The 14,872-nt window shown below is 39.4% G+C and overlaps 1 protein-coding gene across 1 annotated transcript; it reads left to right on the top strand.

Annotated features, from left to right (window-relative positions):
- Positions 1–4,462: 4,462 nt before the first annotated feature.
- ACTL6A (actin like 6A) lies at positions 4,463–14,446 on the top strand. The gene is made up of 14 exons (XM_059822499.1): positions 4,463–4,487; positions 5,449–5,525; positions 5,713–5,887; positions 6,247–6,347; positions 7,672–7,769; positions 8,482–8,576; positions 8,850–8,956; positions 9,042–9,131; positions 9,317–9,378; positions 9,701–9,815; positions 10,160–10,240; positions 11,216–11,311; positions 12,409–12,495; positions 13,084–14,446. The coding sequence occupies exons 1-14, from the start codon at positions 4,463–4,465 to the stop codon at positions 13,162–13,164; spliced, it is 1,290 nt and encodes a 429-aa protein (XP_059678482.1). The 3' UTR covers positions 13,165–14,446.
- The last annotated feature ends 426 nt before the right edge of the window (positions 14,447–14,872 follow it).

The following is a 14,872-nucleotide window of genomic DNA, read 5'->3' as shown; positions in this document are numbered from 1 at the left end:
GCCAAGCTAATAAGCCCTGCAAGAATCCAGAGTGACTACAGACCAAGTTCTAAACCTGAAACAGTAAGTTCTGCCAGATCTGAGCCAAATGAGACATGTACACAAGAGACTCATTTGAGAAGGGCAATACAGGCACACTTAAGTTCTGGTCAGGGCTGGCTTAGCCCAGCACACCTATTACCTCAGAACCAGTTCCAGGCAAATGTTGTGCTACCACCTTCGCACCTAATCTGGCTCTGTGAATTCATACTACGCCTGAGCTAAACGAGGAAAGTGGTCCAGAGTCCTCCAATGTGGTTTCACAGGAACCACTTATGGTTCAGAACAATAAAGCAGCACTAATATTATGTGGGGGTTTTCCCCATTTCCAGTGTATCCTAGCCACTATTATTCCAGGCAGTCAGCTGGATTCAATCTCAGCATGCATTCTCTTTTTTTTTTCCCCCTTTAGTCAGGCCATCTATTGGTGACGGAAAGTTGGCTGTGTATTAACAGCAAGCACCATCACCTCTTCCTTCAATCATGTTCTCAAATAAGAGTGAGTCATGGGACTTTTACAAAAGGACAAGTTAAATACACCAGCTCCAAAAGAAGATTCTGGAATATATATCCCCATGACTGTCACAGACAGATTTCAGACGTATCTCCTCTCCTCGGCATTTTCAATTGCTAAGCCAAAACATCCTGTACAGTGGTTATGCTGTTGCAAATCCAGGTTTAAGGTGTCTGTCTTTAGTACATTTCATATGAAAAGTAATTCAGTGCTTGTATTTCAGTCTGAGGTAAAAACCTAAAGGTCAGGTGTGGCAATGTTGAGGCCCCTTAGTGAGGGGCCCCTTAGCATTTAGTTTGTGTTCTAGCTCTTTCTCTGCAGAAGGAGGATGATAGCATATTTATCCTCACAGCATCCCTGTAAGGAAGGGAAGTATTAAAATTGACTAAGTATCCAAGTACTTTAGCAAGGAAAGTTGAGAGGTCATGCAAAGTTCTTGAGTAAATGAGTATTAATGATTATTTTGCTTTTTCACCTACAGACGCTTTTTTAGTTCACATAAACATTTAAGACCACTTCTGAAAATAAGAAAACTAAAACCTTTAACATGCATTTTGCAATCAAGAAACAAGGAGGAACACAGACATTATGAATAACCCATTGTCACAGCCAATCTGCTGCCACATCTAAAAGCTGGCACTGCAGTCTGGGAGATTAACTTTTGCTTACTAGTAAGCATCATCTTTTGGAGTCTTGATTCGTGCCTCACTTTTAAAAAAATTCTTCTCTTTATTCCTGTGGACAATTTATGTTAGTGTCTGGCTCTAGAATTATTATATACAATGTCATATACAGTAAATCAGTATATAATACTCCCATGAAAAGCACATAGTTTGCATTATACCTACACCTGCAACTCCTAGTGAGATACTATGGCCATTTGTACCAATACGGGAACCTAAATAAAATACATTCATTCTTTCTATCTACTTTGATTTTATAATCCTTGCTTCTGAGGAAACTAAGCAAAAATACTTTAAATACCCCAAAAGTATTTGGGTACATTATGGACAGTGGTGGCAAAACTCTAGATTTCACCTGCTCTTATGCAAATGTAGGATGATGTGAAGGAATTCACTGAAATAATCCCAGGTTTACATCTCTTTAAGCAAGGTTGGACTCTGCTGAAAAAAGATGCCTGGAGTCTATTTATCTTGTGCATTGAACTTTGTAGCGTTATCCTCACTGCTGTAAAGCAGAGTCACTGTAAAATGTTATCAAACCACAGTGATGATGTTCTACACACTTTCCACTGATGTAAATGCCTATAAAAGTCCAAGGCAGAGAAAAGTAAGACCTAGGCAGTTGTCAGTCTAAATTTCCTTCCCCATATCCTCCAGGCTTCTTGACGATTACACAGATTTAGCTTTATTTCCTGATGCCTGTCAAACCTGAGGCTTCTAGATATCAGCATGACTTCCAGCGCACATTACCTTGCAGTTCTTACTATTGGTCCCGATCAGCCAGTGAAGCAGTAAAGATGAGTCAAGCACAGGCACCCCCTCTCTCCACGCCTCGCACAGCCACAAGCCTCTTTACCCCGGCACACATTTTCTGATGGCATCACCAGGAATTCTTCTGTGTTGAAGAAATACTGACAAAAAATAAAGCAGCAGAATACTGTGTTGTTTTCTGGCTTGCAGACCAGTCATAAGCAGCTCTTGTGCAGAGAGCAGGATCTGGCTCAAAGTGTCAATTATCACATGAATACAATGAACCATTACTACAAAATAAAGTACAAGCAAGAGGTAAATGAAGATCCTCTGGCATTGTAATTCCAAATTTTCTGAACTGCTTTTCCCATCTGCAATTAAATCCTCCTCCTCAAACAACTCTACCTTGAGTATTAGTGCCACATACTGGAAATCATGATAACACATTAACTTTAAAAGCTTTCATAATACAAAATCAAGGTGTACTGATTTTATGAGGTATAGTCAGTGAAACAGCAGTATTTATATTTCTCTTCCTAATGCTAGCATCTATATTTTGTAGTTGTATTGTATTATAACTTATGTAAAAAATTCTAATTTCTTAATTGCATGATAAAATTACGAAGTTTGCTCATTGAAGAAACAGAGAATCAAACTGTGTCAAATTAAATTCCTTGCCCTTGAGAGTTAGTACGTCCAATCACCTCCTGATATTCTCATAATTGTGCTTAAAAAACCCCACACAACTGGTTGTCCCTTACTGTTGGATTTTACTATTTTTCCTGTTTTGATTCAGGATGAGACTTAAAGGGGGACTGCTGGTCACCCGCCTAATGTTAACAGCAGCATCTTGGGAGCTGTAGTCCAAACACACACATCTAGGCTGCTTTTCTCCTTCACTAGCATAAAATTTTTCTGAAATTTGCAATAATCTGTTCTAGTCACAACAGCTTTACAAACTTCCTGAATAAAACTACTGAGTATACCAAATGTAAATTTTATCTCTCTTCTTACCTCACTGATTAAATTCAGTGTAAATACAGAGATATAATTGAAACTTAAGTCACAACAGAAAAAAAACACAGCTTTGCAGGAAGTTCTGAACTCTATCAAAATAAGACAAAGCAAGACTTACAGCACTAATTTTTGTCTTACAGTGAAAATAAAACAAACATTTTTTATTATTTACAGTCCAATAATTAATTGCTATTAAGATCAACCATTATGCTAGGTAACACTTTAAAGGTAAATGTAGAGGTAATAAATAAAATATCATTCTATTACGCTGACTAAATCTAATCCTGTGGAGACCCTTATAACCATATTACAGAAATAAGCTATATATCTTATGTGAACTTGAAAAGAATACTCATGATTATACTAGGCCGTACACAACTCCCCACACCAAACCAGCCCCCCCACCCCTCCAAAAAAACCCACCTCATATAGGAATTCAAAAAAGGTGCACACCAGCAATGGTTGCACTTTAAGCCAATTCCCCTATTCTCCAGTTAGAATTTTAGTCTTTTCTATTGCTAACCTCTGGTTATGCCTGAGGTCTCTTTCATGTCCTTTAATTCCTACAACTTCACAGTTTCCCCTCTCTGGTTGTTCTGGCTGAATACCAAGTTTGGCTGAGAACTCCAACACCAAACAAGGCCATCTAAATTCCTAATTACAAATTCAACTGCTAAACAGGCAGCTGAGCTGGCAAATCAGAACTGCCCAACTATCCCGCTAGCCTCAGGGATCAAGGTCTGAGGTGCAAAGGAGTGCCCCAAGCAAGAAGGGAGCAACACAAAGTTAGGATATCAAGATATACTTTAAACACGTTTTATTCTCAGGGGAAGAGCCCAAAGGAGCAGTGACAGTAGCAAGGGAAGGACTCGGGGAGGGCCCAGCTGCAATACCTGTCGCTCCTTTCCACAGCCGGCCCCTCTCCCCCAGAGGCTCTTTACTCACCCCCACTCCTCCGTATCCCCTCATGCGGCAGCAAGTCCACCACACGAGCCCTCAGGACTCCCAGGCCACCCTTCCCCACTCGACCGAACTCAGCAGCCTTCCCCTCAACCCTCATCTACCCTCCCCACCTCATCTACCCTCCCAGGCCTCACCAGCCCGCTCCTCACACCTCCCCGCCTCGCCACTTTCCTCACACCGCCGCTCCCGCACACTGCACCTACGCTTGCTTGCTTGCCCGCCCTCCGCTTCCTGCCTCAGGATTGGCTCCCTGAGGCATAACCCCGCCTTCCACCGGTCGCGATTGGCCCTTGTGCCCGAGCGGCCGTTCGGCGGGGCGCTGCGCGGTGGGCGGGCGAGGGGCAGAGGCGCTGCTATTGGCGGGAAGGCGGCGGCCTGCAGGTTAGGCTGAGCACCGGCGGAGAGAGGGGCGAAGGCGCTATTGTTGCCGGATCGCCGAGGAGAGGAGCCGGCGGACACCGGGGCCGGGCAGCGGGGCGCGGGCGCAGCGGCAGCCATGAGTGGTGGCGTGTATGGGGGAGGTGAGTCCGGCGCTGCCTCGCTTGCCCGTCCGCCCCTCCCCCGCCCCGCGATCGTTGAGCTCGGCGCCGTCCCGTGAGGCAGCGCGTGCGAGCTTCCCCCGGGCGCTTCCCGCCTCCCCGCCGCTCCCTCAGGCCCTGAGCAGGGGGGGCCGCGGCCCGGCGCTCCCACAACCCTGCAGCGGAGCCGGAGCCCTCCTGGTCCCTCCGTTTCTTAGACGGGGGGTGGCGGCATGCCTGAGGAAGAGGAGGCGGCTGCAGGCCTTGTTTATGTCCCGCCCGGCGTCGCTTCGCTGAGATGCTTCCCCCGGAGACCGGTCAAGCCGTGGTCTTGGTCTGCTCGAGTGCAGAATTAGTTCTGCTCGGGTGCCGGGTGGCCCGAGAAGACGCCGCGCTTTGGAAACTGGGGTGTAGTTTCCTCCCAGAGCCCTTCTGTACACCCTTCCGTCAGGACTAAAGTCCAGGTGTTTTGTTTCAGACTTTGGTTTTCTTGAGGGTGTGCAGAGCACCGCGGCGAGGATCCGGGCCCAGAAGGATGAGGGCACTTCCCAGTGTGGCAGCCTTCACTTACAGAAGTGGTGTTTTCAGGGCCGCCTTTCTAATTGTGATCACCCCCAGGAGGTCTGGGCTCACCTGGATTTGCATGACTGTTAAACTGGCACTTTTTGAAAGCTTTGTCTTATAATCTATTTAGATGCACCTATGTTCTTGCTCTTCTGTTAAAATTCCGCTTTTACTTATTGCAAAGGAAGGTATTGCAATGTCCAAGTTAAAGCCTATCTCCAGTCTTCTAATAGCTCTCTAGTAACTTGAGTTCTGAATAAGGAGGTTTCTCCTTGACTTGAAAAAGATGCCTTGACTTGCTTTTCTCCTCTTGCAAGCAAAACAGACAGGGCAAGGAAAGGTCAGGATTGTAGTAGAGTGTAATAACCATTTACTGCCTCTTTGCTAACAATCTTTTCAGATGAAGTTGGGGCTCTTGTTTTTGACATTGGCTCGTATACAGTGAGAGCAGGCTATGCCGGCGAGGACTGTCCAAAGGTGAGAATCTGTGTGACTCAATGGAAATGCAACACATATTTGTGCCTTAGATGTTGTTTGTTAGTTATTTTCAGAATATGCTGGGTTTTCTTCTGACTGTATTGTATAAGGAAAGCTCTGAATTTATGAGCAAAAAAAACTACCCAAAAAATTAATTCTCACCTACTGCTTACCTTTTGCCTTACAGGTTGATTTTCCAACAGCCATTGGTGTGGTGCTAGAACGGGACAATGGCGGCACTCTGATGGAGATAGATGGTGACAAAGGCAAACAAGGAGGCCCGACTTATTATATAGACACCAATGCCCTGAGAGTTCCAAGGGAAAATATGGAGGCCATTTCACCTTTAAAAAATGGAATGAGTATGGTGCTCTGTCTTTTTCTATCTGTTTTTAAAATAGCATTGCTATAGCTTTCACGTAAACAGGTGCTACGTATGGCAACAGAAGCCGTTAAGAACAGATACCTGATTCACAAATTGCATAAATTATAGTTAGTTTACAGTGTTAGTGGACTTTCAGCGTAATTCTTGAAATGTTATAATCGTGATGCTTACAGAGGAAGAAAATTCTGCAAAGCTATTAAAGGAGGCATATGCCTGCTGAGGATAGCTTTTGACTAAAGAGATCTACACAAAAGAAGCATTGGAAAACCTTTATGTATTTATGAAATGGAACAAAACATAGAAGTAACTAATCTGCTCGCTTCAATGTTGTTACAGTTGAAGACTGGGATAGTTTCCAGGCAATTTTGGATCACACTTACAAGATGCATATTAAATCTGAAGCAAGTTTGCATCCTGTCCTTATGTCCGAAGCACCAGTGAGTAAAAGCAGCTTTGCATTTTGATAAGTCTTAACTGTATCTTCTTACTGACTCTACAAAAGTTAGTCTTGGACAAGTCTGACATTGGCTTGTAGGTTACGAGTGTTAAAACTTAGCTACAGAAATAACAATTTTAAAATACTTTGCCAGGTTCTGGAAAGTAGTCTGTTTAAGAAAAAAGTCTAAAAAAGAAAATAATCTGAAATAGTTTGCATGAGTTGTATTAGAAAGTATTTACAATGTGCTGCTGTTTTTCACTTACCAAAAAGAATTCAAAATTAAAAAAAATAAATTTCACTTTACTGCCTAGAATAAAAGCAAAAAAGATGTTTGGATGTTTTATTGTGTATTAAGTTACACTTAATAAAAAGCCATTGAAAATCTGTCGCTTCATTCAGCCTTACAACTAATAGTAAGTGACAGAGAATAATATTTAAAATTGAGAAGTTTTAGTTTTTCCATCTTCATTTCTGTAAATGGCCCTGTATGGTAAGTGAAGTGGATGAATACAAGTTTCTAGGAAAAAATTTGGACAAGGTTTCTGTCATTTAATAACACTCAGTATTTGAAGGGTGGATCTTAAAGCCAGAATACAAAAAGTAGACATGCCATACAACAGTCATGCCTTTCTTTAATAAAATCTTCTGAAAAGGGTTTTCTTTTTTGTTATTCCCTTGCATTGAATTGTAGCTTGTGGAGTATGGATGAATTTGCAGTGGTTTATTTCATGTTTCATGGCTCAGTGGGTGTCTGAATAGAGGTTCCCATTAACATTCTCCTTACAGAACTGATCTTGTTTTAACGTATTGGCTTGGGAAAAAACTTCATGTTTTCAGTCATGCCTAGAATATTTGATATATATATTCTGGCTTAATCGCAAGTACAGTAGAACTGTAGGAAGATACCTTGGAAACAGGAACAACTGGATTGTTTTTTCTTTCAACTGGGCAAGTTATTTCACGTATCTTTCCCCTTGTAAAACGGACATGTTACTTGTTTTAGAGAGTTTTTTGAGAGACTGAGACTGGAATAGCTGTAGAAGTGTAAAGAAATCTCTATTGTAACAGGAAAAGTGTATATCACTTTTAATTCTGTGTGATAGGTAAGCATTAATGTATTGTAGAATTGGAATAAAAAAGGTTCTAAAGAATTAAATTACTAGAAATCTGTCTATATAATTTTGATATGATTTGAAACTGTGGTTATAATAATTCTAATTACTTTATTATGTTAGCATTTTAGTGTGCTCTAATGATCTTCAAGATAGACATATCTTCCTTTTGGTAACTGATTTGTGATTTGGTTTATTTTTTTCTTCTAGTGGAATACTAGAGCAAAGCGTGAAAAACTGACTGAATTGATGTTTGAACACTACAACATCCCTGCTTTTTTCTTGTGTAAAACTGCTGTTCTAACAGCGTATCCTTTGGAATGCTTCACTGCTTCCCCCGCCTCCCCCCAGCCTCTGCACCCCCCACCCCCAACCCCCTGGAAATTATGGTAAACTTATTCTAGGCAACTCCTAGTATAACAGCATGTCTAACTTGTCTTCTTTCAAATTAATTTTTCCGTAAACATCTAAGGAGGAAGTAAACAAATTCCATTTCTGAACTTTAAAGCGTTAGAGTTCAGTTTTGAAGTTCTCCCAGTCTGTTTTCCTTGGAGGCGATGCCTTTTTTTTTTTGGTCTTTTTTATTTTTTTCCCATCGTATACCATGGGTAAGAATATTACAGACCTGAAATGGTGTTGTCCAGACTATTAAATACAGTAATTAGAGCATGCATTTCCTGTAGCCTTAAGATGAATATTTGTGGTTATTTTAAACTAATAACGTATTTTCAGCTTCAGAGTCTAAATATGATGTATTTAGAGCTTGCTGCATAATTTTGACATGAAGTCTCACCTTTGTACCTCCGAAGCTCAAGTTAGTTCACAGGTAGAAGTTAAATGCCGTTCTCTCTATGAGGTTGTGCACTTCGTGGAAAGAAAATATGCGCTGGAAAACAGCAAATCCTTTTGTAGAGCCAAGGAATAACACATAGGGGTCCTCATTCCTAGTTATGCTTTGATTGTACAGCAACATTTTTCTTAAGTGAAAATGACAATATTTTCCTTAATCATTTTGGCTAGTTTTGCTAATGGGAGATCTACAGGTCTCATTTTGGATAGTGGAGCGACACACACCACTGCTATTCCAGTGCATGATGGATATGTACTTCAGCAAGGTAAAAATTTTCAAGCATTGAAGTATCAAGGTCGAGTTAGCTTTCTTTGTGCTTTTACATGGATTTAAAAACAACGACAAAACTATATCCCCTGGATATATATGGAAATATATATGGATATAATATGGAAAAAAAAGAACTAATGGTGTTCACTGACAAATAATTTGTTGAGAGTTTATTCGTGATTTTAATGTTTTCTAGGTTGGTGGGGGTTTTTGGTATTTTTGTTTCTTTCATTTTTTTTAAATTTTGGGTTGTTTTGTTTCTTTTTAGGTATTGTAAAATCACCACTTGCGGGAGACTTTATTACTATGCAGTGCCGGGAACTGTTTCAGGAAATGAACATAGAGATAATTCCTCCATATATGATTGCTTCAAAGGTGGGAAAGTAACTTTATTTAGTAAGTGTTTGCTTGGGGAAAGGCTTAAATGGTTAACTGATGATCATGTTTCCTACAATCTCAGGAGGCAGTTCGTGAGGGGTCACCAGCAAATTGGAAGAGAAAAGAGAAGTTACCCCAGGTCACTAGGTCCTGGCACAACTACATGTGCAATGTAAGTAGGTCATTTCTCCCACTCTCAAACTCCCCTAAGCATCCCATAAATAAGTTTTGTTTGCAAGTATATCGGGTTTTCCTCTTAAAGAACTAGAAAATCTTTAAAAAGTCAGTATCAATTCTATAAATTCTATCAAATTGGAGACTGAAATTCTTATAACCATATTATTCTTAACTCCATAGTGTGTCATTCAGGACTTCCAAGCTTCTGTTCTTCAAGTATCAGATTCAACCTATGATGAACAGTACGTCACTGTTTTCCTTCTTGTAAAATTAATTATCAGTTGTGTATGGGGTGCTTAGCCTGTTCGTTGCTGTTGGATGGTTTTATTACAGAAGTTTTTAGATAAAATCTGTTTGTTTCTGAAAGTAGAAATACAGTGTACATCCAGGTGATAGTTTTTTGTTTAATATTCCAAGATACATGAGATCATAATAAATATTGAAAGTGTAAGTCTCATCAATCACAATATTCCAGTTGAAACCTTGGTTTATAATGCTACTTAGGTAACTTAACATCCTGTTTACATTGCACTGTAATATGTTACTTTCTGACTAATGCTCTAGGGTAGCAGCACAGATGCCAACAGTTCATTATGAGTTCCCCAACGGCTATAACTGTGACTTTGGTGCTGAGCGTCTAAAAATTCCTGAGGGATTGTTTGACCCTTCTAACGTAAAGGTAAAACAACTGTGATACGCAGTGATTGGAAGGCTTTAAATTACTAGATTATCACATGGCTTCCTTTTGTATGATGTTCTTAATGTCATGATTTGTATGTGTGTATTTACACTGCGTGGTTCTCTTGGGGGTACAGTTTGTTTTAGGATTGGGCTAGCAAAGGATGAAATATAGTTCAAAATGGGTGGTGATGAGCTGAATGGGAAAATAAGCATTTTTTAGGGAAGGAAAAAAAAATACCTAGCTCCCTCTCTAGTAATATTTGTAAATTCAACACATTTAGGTCTTCTATATGCCTTGCTCTTTTGAAGCGATGATGTGTAGATTACTAATTTTAATTCTAGGGTTTATCTGGTAACACGATGTTGGGCGTGAGCCACGTTGTCACAACAAGCGTTGGAATGTGTGATATAGACATCAGGCCGGTAAGTGTTAGTCAGACATATTATTTTAAGGCATAGATATTTTTGTGCTGATACAATTTTTTGGGGCTAGAACACTGTTGATGAAGAAATGTGGATTTCCTAGGATAATAATAAACACATTAGAATAATTATCTAAGTATTACATATTTGCATATAGGAATATGTACAATTACTGTTTTGTCTTACAGAATGTTAAATCAGGAATTTTTACTTTCACTCGGTGTTTCCACCTATTTTTAAATAGCTAATGTCCAGATTTTGTGGCTGGCACTACATAATGTGCATTGGATTGGCTTCAGATGAGCATTTTATGTTCATAACTGTGTTATCTTTGGGTTCTTGGCAGGTACACTTTCTAAACCTAACCAGTCATATGGAACTTTTGTAGAGAGTAGAAGGAAGAAAAGAGGTTTTAAAGGAAAACTTTCTTTTTGAAACTCTCTTCTAACTTTCTCAGGTGTCAGTTTGAAAATATTCAAGTTTGATACAGACTGCATGGGGGTTGTTTGAAAAAATTTTTCCTCTTAACTTGTGTGTCAGGCCAGCTTAATAGGCCAGGCCATGATTTGTGTTCACCCACTGCAGCATTAGTGAGATGGAAAACTGGTGCAGTGCCGTGGGGTTTTCCTTTGTGGTTGGAACACCCAGCTGTAAGGAACATCCAACAGTTCAGATACAGGAGATAACTGTAGGTGTAGGGTTCTGTATAGTAGAAAATACTTTGTGAAATCATTTAGAATCATTAATCACATAGCTTCTGTCTTCCTTGGATAGTTTAATATTAAGCAGTCTTGAAATATTTTTGAAGTGATTAAAAAATCAGTTGGATTGGGAGAGGTAATACTGTTGGCATCAAGTGATGTATTATTGCTGTTGATTATATGTACTTGTGTGCCATTCCTCTGTATTCGGTGAAACAGTTGTTTTCAGGATGATTTCAGAGTTAATATTGTAGGTTGCTTATTCTCTTTTTAGGGCCTCTATGGCAGTGTGATTGTAGCAGGAGGAAACACTTTAATACAGAGTTTCACAGACAGATTGAACAGAGAACTGTCTCAGAAAACTCCACCGGTAAAACAACTCTTTCAATTACTGCATTGAGTTACTCATCATTTTGCTTTTCTGCTGCATAAATACACAAGCATGTATCATAGCTTTGACTTTCTTAGGAACTCAACAGCTGAAGAGATTTCTGTGGGGTAAGAAATCTCCTCCTTCTCTAAAGAAAAGAAAGAAGTCTTGAAAAGTTCTTACGTGAAATTAATTCCAGCAGATACTATAACTGCTTTCTGAATATTTTACTTCTCCATTCCTGCTTTCAGATTGTGATTCTAAGTTCTGTAGTTGTCCCTAAGCAACAGTCACTGTTGCCCGTAATAGCCTCTCTTCTGAAGTGTTGCTGACTAACTTGAGGCACATTCGGTCATTCTGCCTGAGGTCTTGTCACTTTGTCATGGGAATTGTTCTTCCTGGATTCTGCAGACAACTCAACCTACTCATAGATAAAACCTGGTGATTTAACATACTTGTGGTTTGGGTTTTTTTAATTGCTCAATGTCAAAGACAGTATTAATACCTTACACCTGTGTTCTTGAGAGCATATATAGCTTTTGACGTTTCTTGAATGTTCATATTCAAGAAAAAATGTTCTACTTTTAGCAACTCTGAAATCATGAATGTTACGAGAAACTGAGAAAGGTCGTTACTCGCTGCTTCTTATAATAGCTGAGGAGGAACCACTGAAATTCAAAGGTTTTATTGCTACAAGATATTTTGAAAGCAAAAGGAATGAATGGGTCCAAAAAGGACTAGATGAGTTAAGTTCAGCAACGTTTGACATTTTAGTCCCAATAAATATTTTAAGTAGCCCAGTGTTAGAGATGACAGTATATACTGTGAGTATTATTGCTCTCTACCTGCTCTATTTCTAGCCTTAAGCATTTGCTGCTGCTCCCTCTTGGGAGACAAGATAAAAGCCACACATGTTCTGTTCCATTATGGCTATTCTTGAATTCTAAGTATAGGGCAGATGAGCATTATTGCAATTTTAATAAAATTGGCCTTTTTCACCTGCATGTTGGTATATACACCAAGTTCCTTGTGCTGTCCTTCTCTTGTCCCTACAATTTGTCTGATTGTCCTTTCATGTTACCACCTTTTCTATTCAGAGCATGCGCCTGAAGTTGATAGCGAACAACACAACGGTGGAGCGGAGGTTCAGCTCGTGGATTGGTGGTTCGATTTTGGCTTCTTTGGTTAGTAAACCTGTGTTACTATGTTGCTATGCTAGGCAGCACCGTCACCCAAAAATCTACTTCCACATAAGCGTGCATTGCAGAGTTTGTGCTACCATAGCAATCGTAGTCTTGTCTATCCTTGTGGTAAGGTGAAGGGAATCTATTTAAAAAACAAGACAACATGAGCATTTCCAATTAAAAAATAACTTGCCACGTTCTCCCATTGTTGATGGCAATCTGCAGGCTTGAAATATGGTATCTAGAAATGACATACACCATGAAAGTAGCAAACCTGTTTCTGCATCATATTCCTGAGCTTAATTCTACGAGTTACTGAGTACTGAAATGGTTTGCGGGGATTAATTTAGCAGTATGGGAAAGGGAGACTGAAATTAGCTTTTAGTATTGCAGCTTCCTGTCTTTAAGCATTAGCAATACAAAACTCAAAGAGAAAGATAGTTAAGCAGGTCAAGTACTCTTACCTCATTTAAGGTAAAGACTTGCTTGTTTTCCTCCCAGGAAAAGCTAATTGTATTTCACTTAACCTTCATTTGTTTTCTGATTTATTTTTTTGTTTGTTTTGTGGTTTTTCTTTTTTTTTTGTAGGGTACTTTTCAACAGATGTGGATTTCTAAACAAGAATATGAAGAAGGAGGGAAACAGTGTGTAGAAAGAAAATGTCCTTAAACCTCTTACTGTGAAAACTGCTGCCTGCTCAGTGCTCCTTATGTTTTATAGCTTTAGCATACTCAGGAATGGGATGGACTCTTTTTTGTAGAAAGTTTTATATTGGATTTTTTGCATAATTCAAGTTCCATTTTAACAAACCTTAGAAATCTTGAGAGACCTAATTGGTACTATCATAGAAAAAGGATGTTTACATCCCTTGTAAAGCAATAATTCATGTAACAAGCATTTTATAATTTTGTATAAATGTCTATTTTCTCTAGTATCTTTTCCTGGGAACAGCTTTACAGGTTAGCTAATAGATAGAGGCATAACCTTGCAAATGCCCATGCAAATTTATTAAAAATCTTTTGTTTACTTTCACATATTGGTCTTCCTTGCTGGTACTTTGGCCTTAAATTGCTCTTATTTCTCTCAAAAAATAAAATTTGGTCTTTTATATTTGAGCAACTTTTGTGAGTACTTGCAGAGAAAGTTAGTCTTCCGTTTTAAAAACGGAAAGTTTTTATTTAGTGATCTACTACAGGTGACTCAGTTCAGTGTAAACTTTTACTGTCTAACGGAAGTGTTACATTCCACTTAATGTTATATTAACACTGGTTTGCTAAGTTTCTGTTATGTGGCAATTTCATTTCAGTAAACAATCAGTGCTTTCCACCTGATTTCTAAGAATGTATATAATGCCTTTGTGATGTAGGTGAGAAGCAAAACTTGTTTGAGACAGGGAAGTTAAGGCAAAGAATTGGCTCTCCACGGTGAGAATAGTCATAGAAGACCTCAGGATGCAGCTTGACATTTTTCAAGGAGCTGCAGCTCAAAGGGGCAGTCATTACTTATTCCTTGCTGGTACAGCTCCCTCAGCTGACTCACAGCAGGGCCAGTAAGTGCCTGTGTTTTGCATGGGGAGTGTGCACTCAGGGTCAGAGGAAGTAGGATAATTTTTTTTTCAGCAGGAACTGGCTGTCAAGATGCAGCTCTATGTTACTGTTAAACTTGCTTTAATTTACAACAGTATGATGTTCTGTCTTGGGACACAATGAAGTTTTGCTCCTTATCGTAAAAGCTGTGGAAAACCAAATAGCATTTAACTGATTTAAAAAAAAATAAAAATCATGTAAACAGTACTGCTACATTTTTCATATCCTAAAAGACATTGTGGGTAAATAATGATGAGGCCTCTAGTTGAAAACAGTTTCCTATTACCTCCAAACAATAAAGTAATTTATCAAAACGGCCTGCTTTTGTCTAATCATGATAACCATTAGTTGCTCTTGAGACAAAGTTGCTTGCTCCAGATTTTCAAAGCTATTGACAAACCGTATTTCTCTCGCAGAGGCAAACTTACATCACCTGTTGTAGCTGACTTAAGTCACCAGCTATTACTGTCATACTGGAAGAAAAAGACTTAGTCTAGTTTGCATTCAAGTAGAATGTGGAATGACAGCTGAACTTGTATCTTAGCACACCTCAATGAGTAATGCTTTATGAAGTTACTGTGGCATCAGTGGAGCACTAAGAGTGACTGAAGAGCTTGTAGCTAGAGGTGACGATAAAAAGTAGGCTTTTTTTTTGTTTCTCTTCATGAGTTGACTATGCATTTTAAGCTTTCCTTCTGTGTCATGTCCTTCGGTTTCACTATGTCTAATCAACTTCTATCTTTTTGTGTATTTTCTTAAAAGAATTACAGTATGATGGTAGTATCTGTGAA

Source organism: Gavia stellata, chromosome 11 (assembly GCF_030936135.1).
Source record: "Gavia stellata isolate bGavSte3 chromosome 11, bGavSte3.hap2, whole genome shotgun sequence".
NCBI classification, from domain to species: Eukaryota; Metazoa; Chordata; class Aves; order Gaviiformes; family Gaviidae; genus Gavia; species Gavia stellata.
The sequence above is the reverse complement of the archived record's forward strand: the minus strand, read 5'-3'. Positions and strand labels throughout refer to the sequence as shown.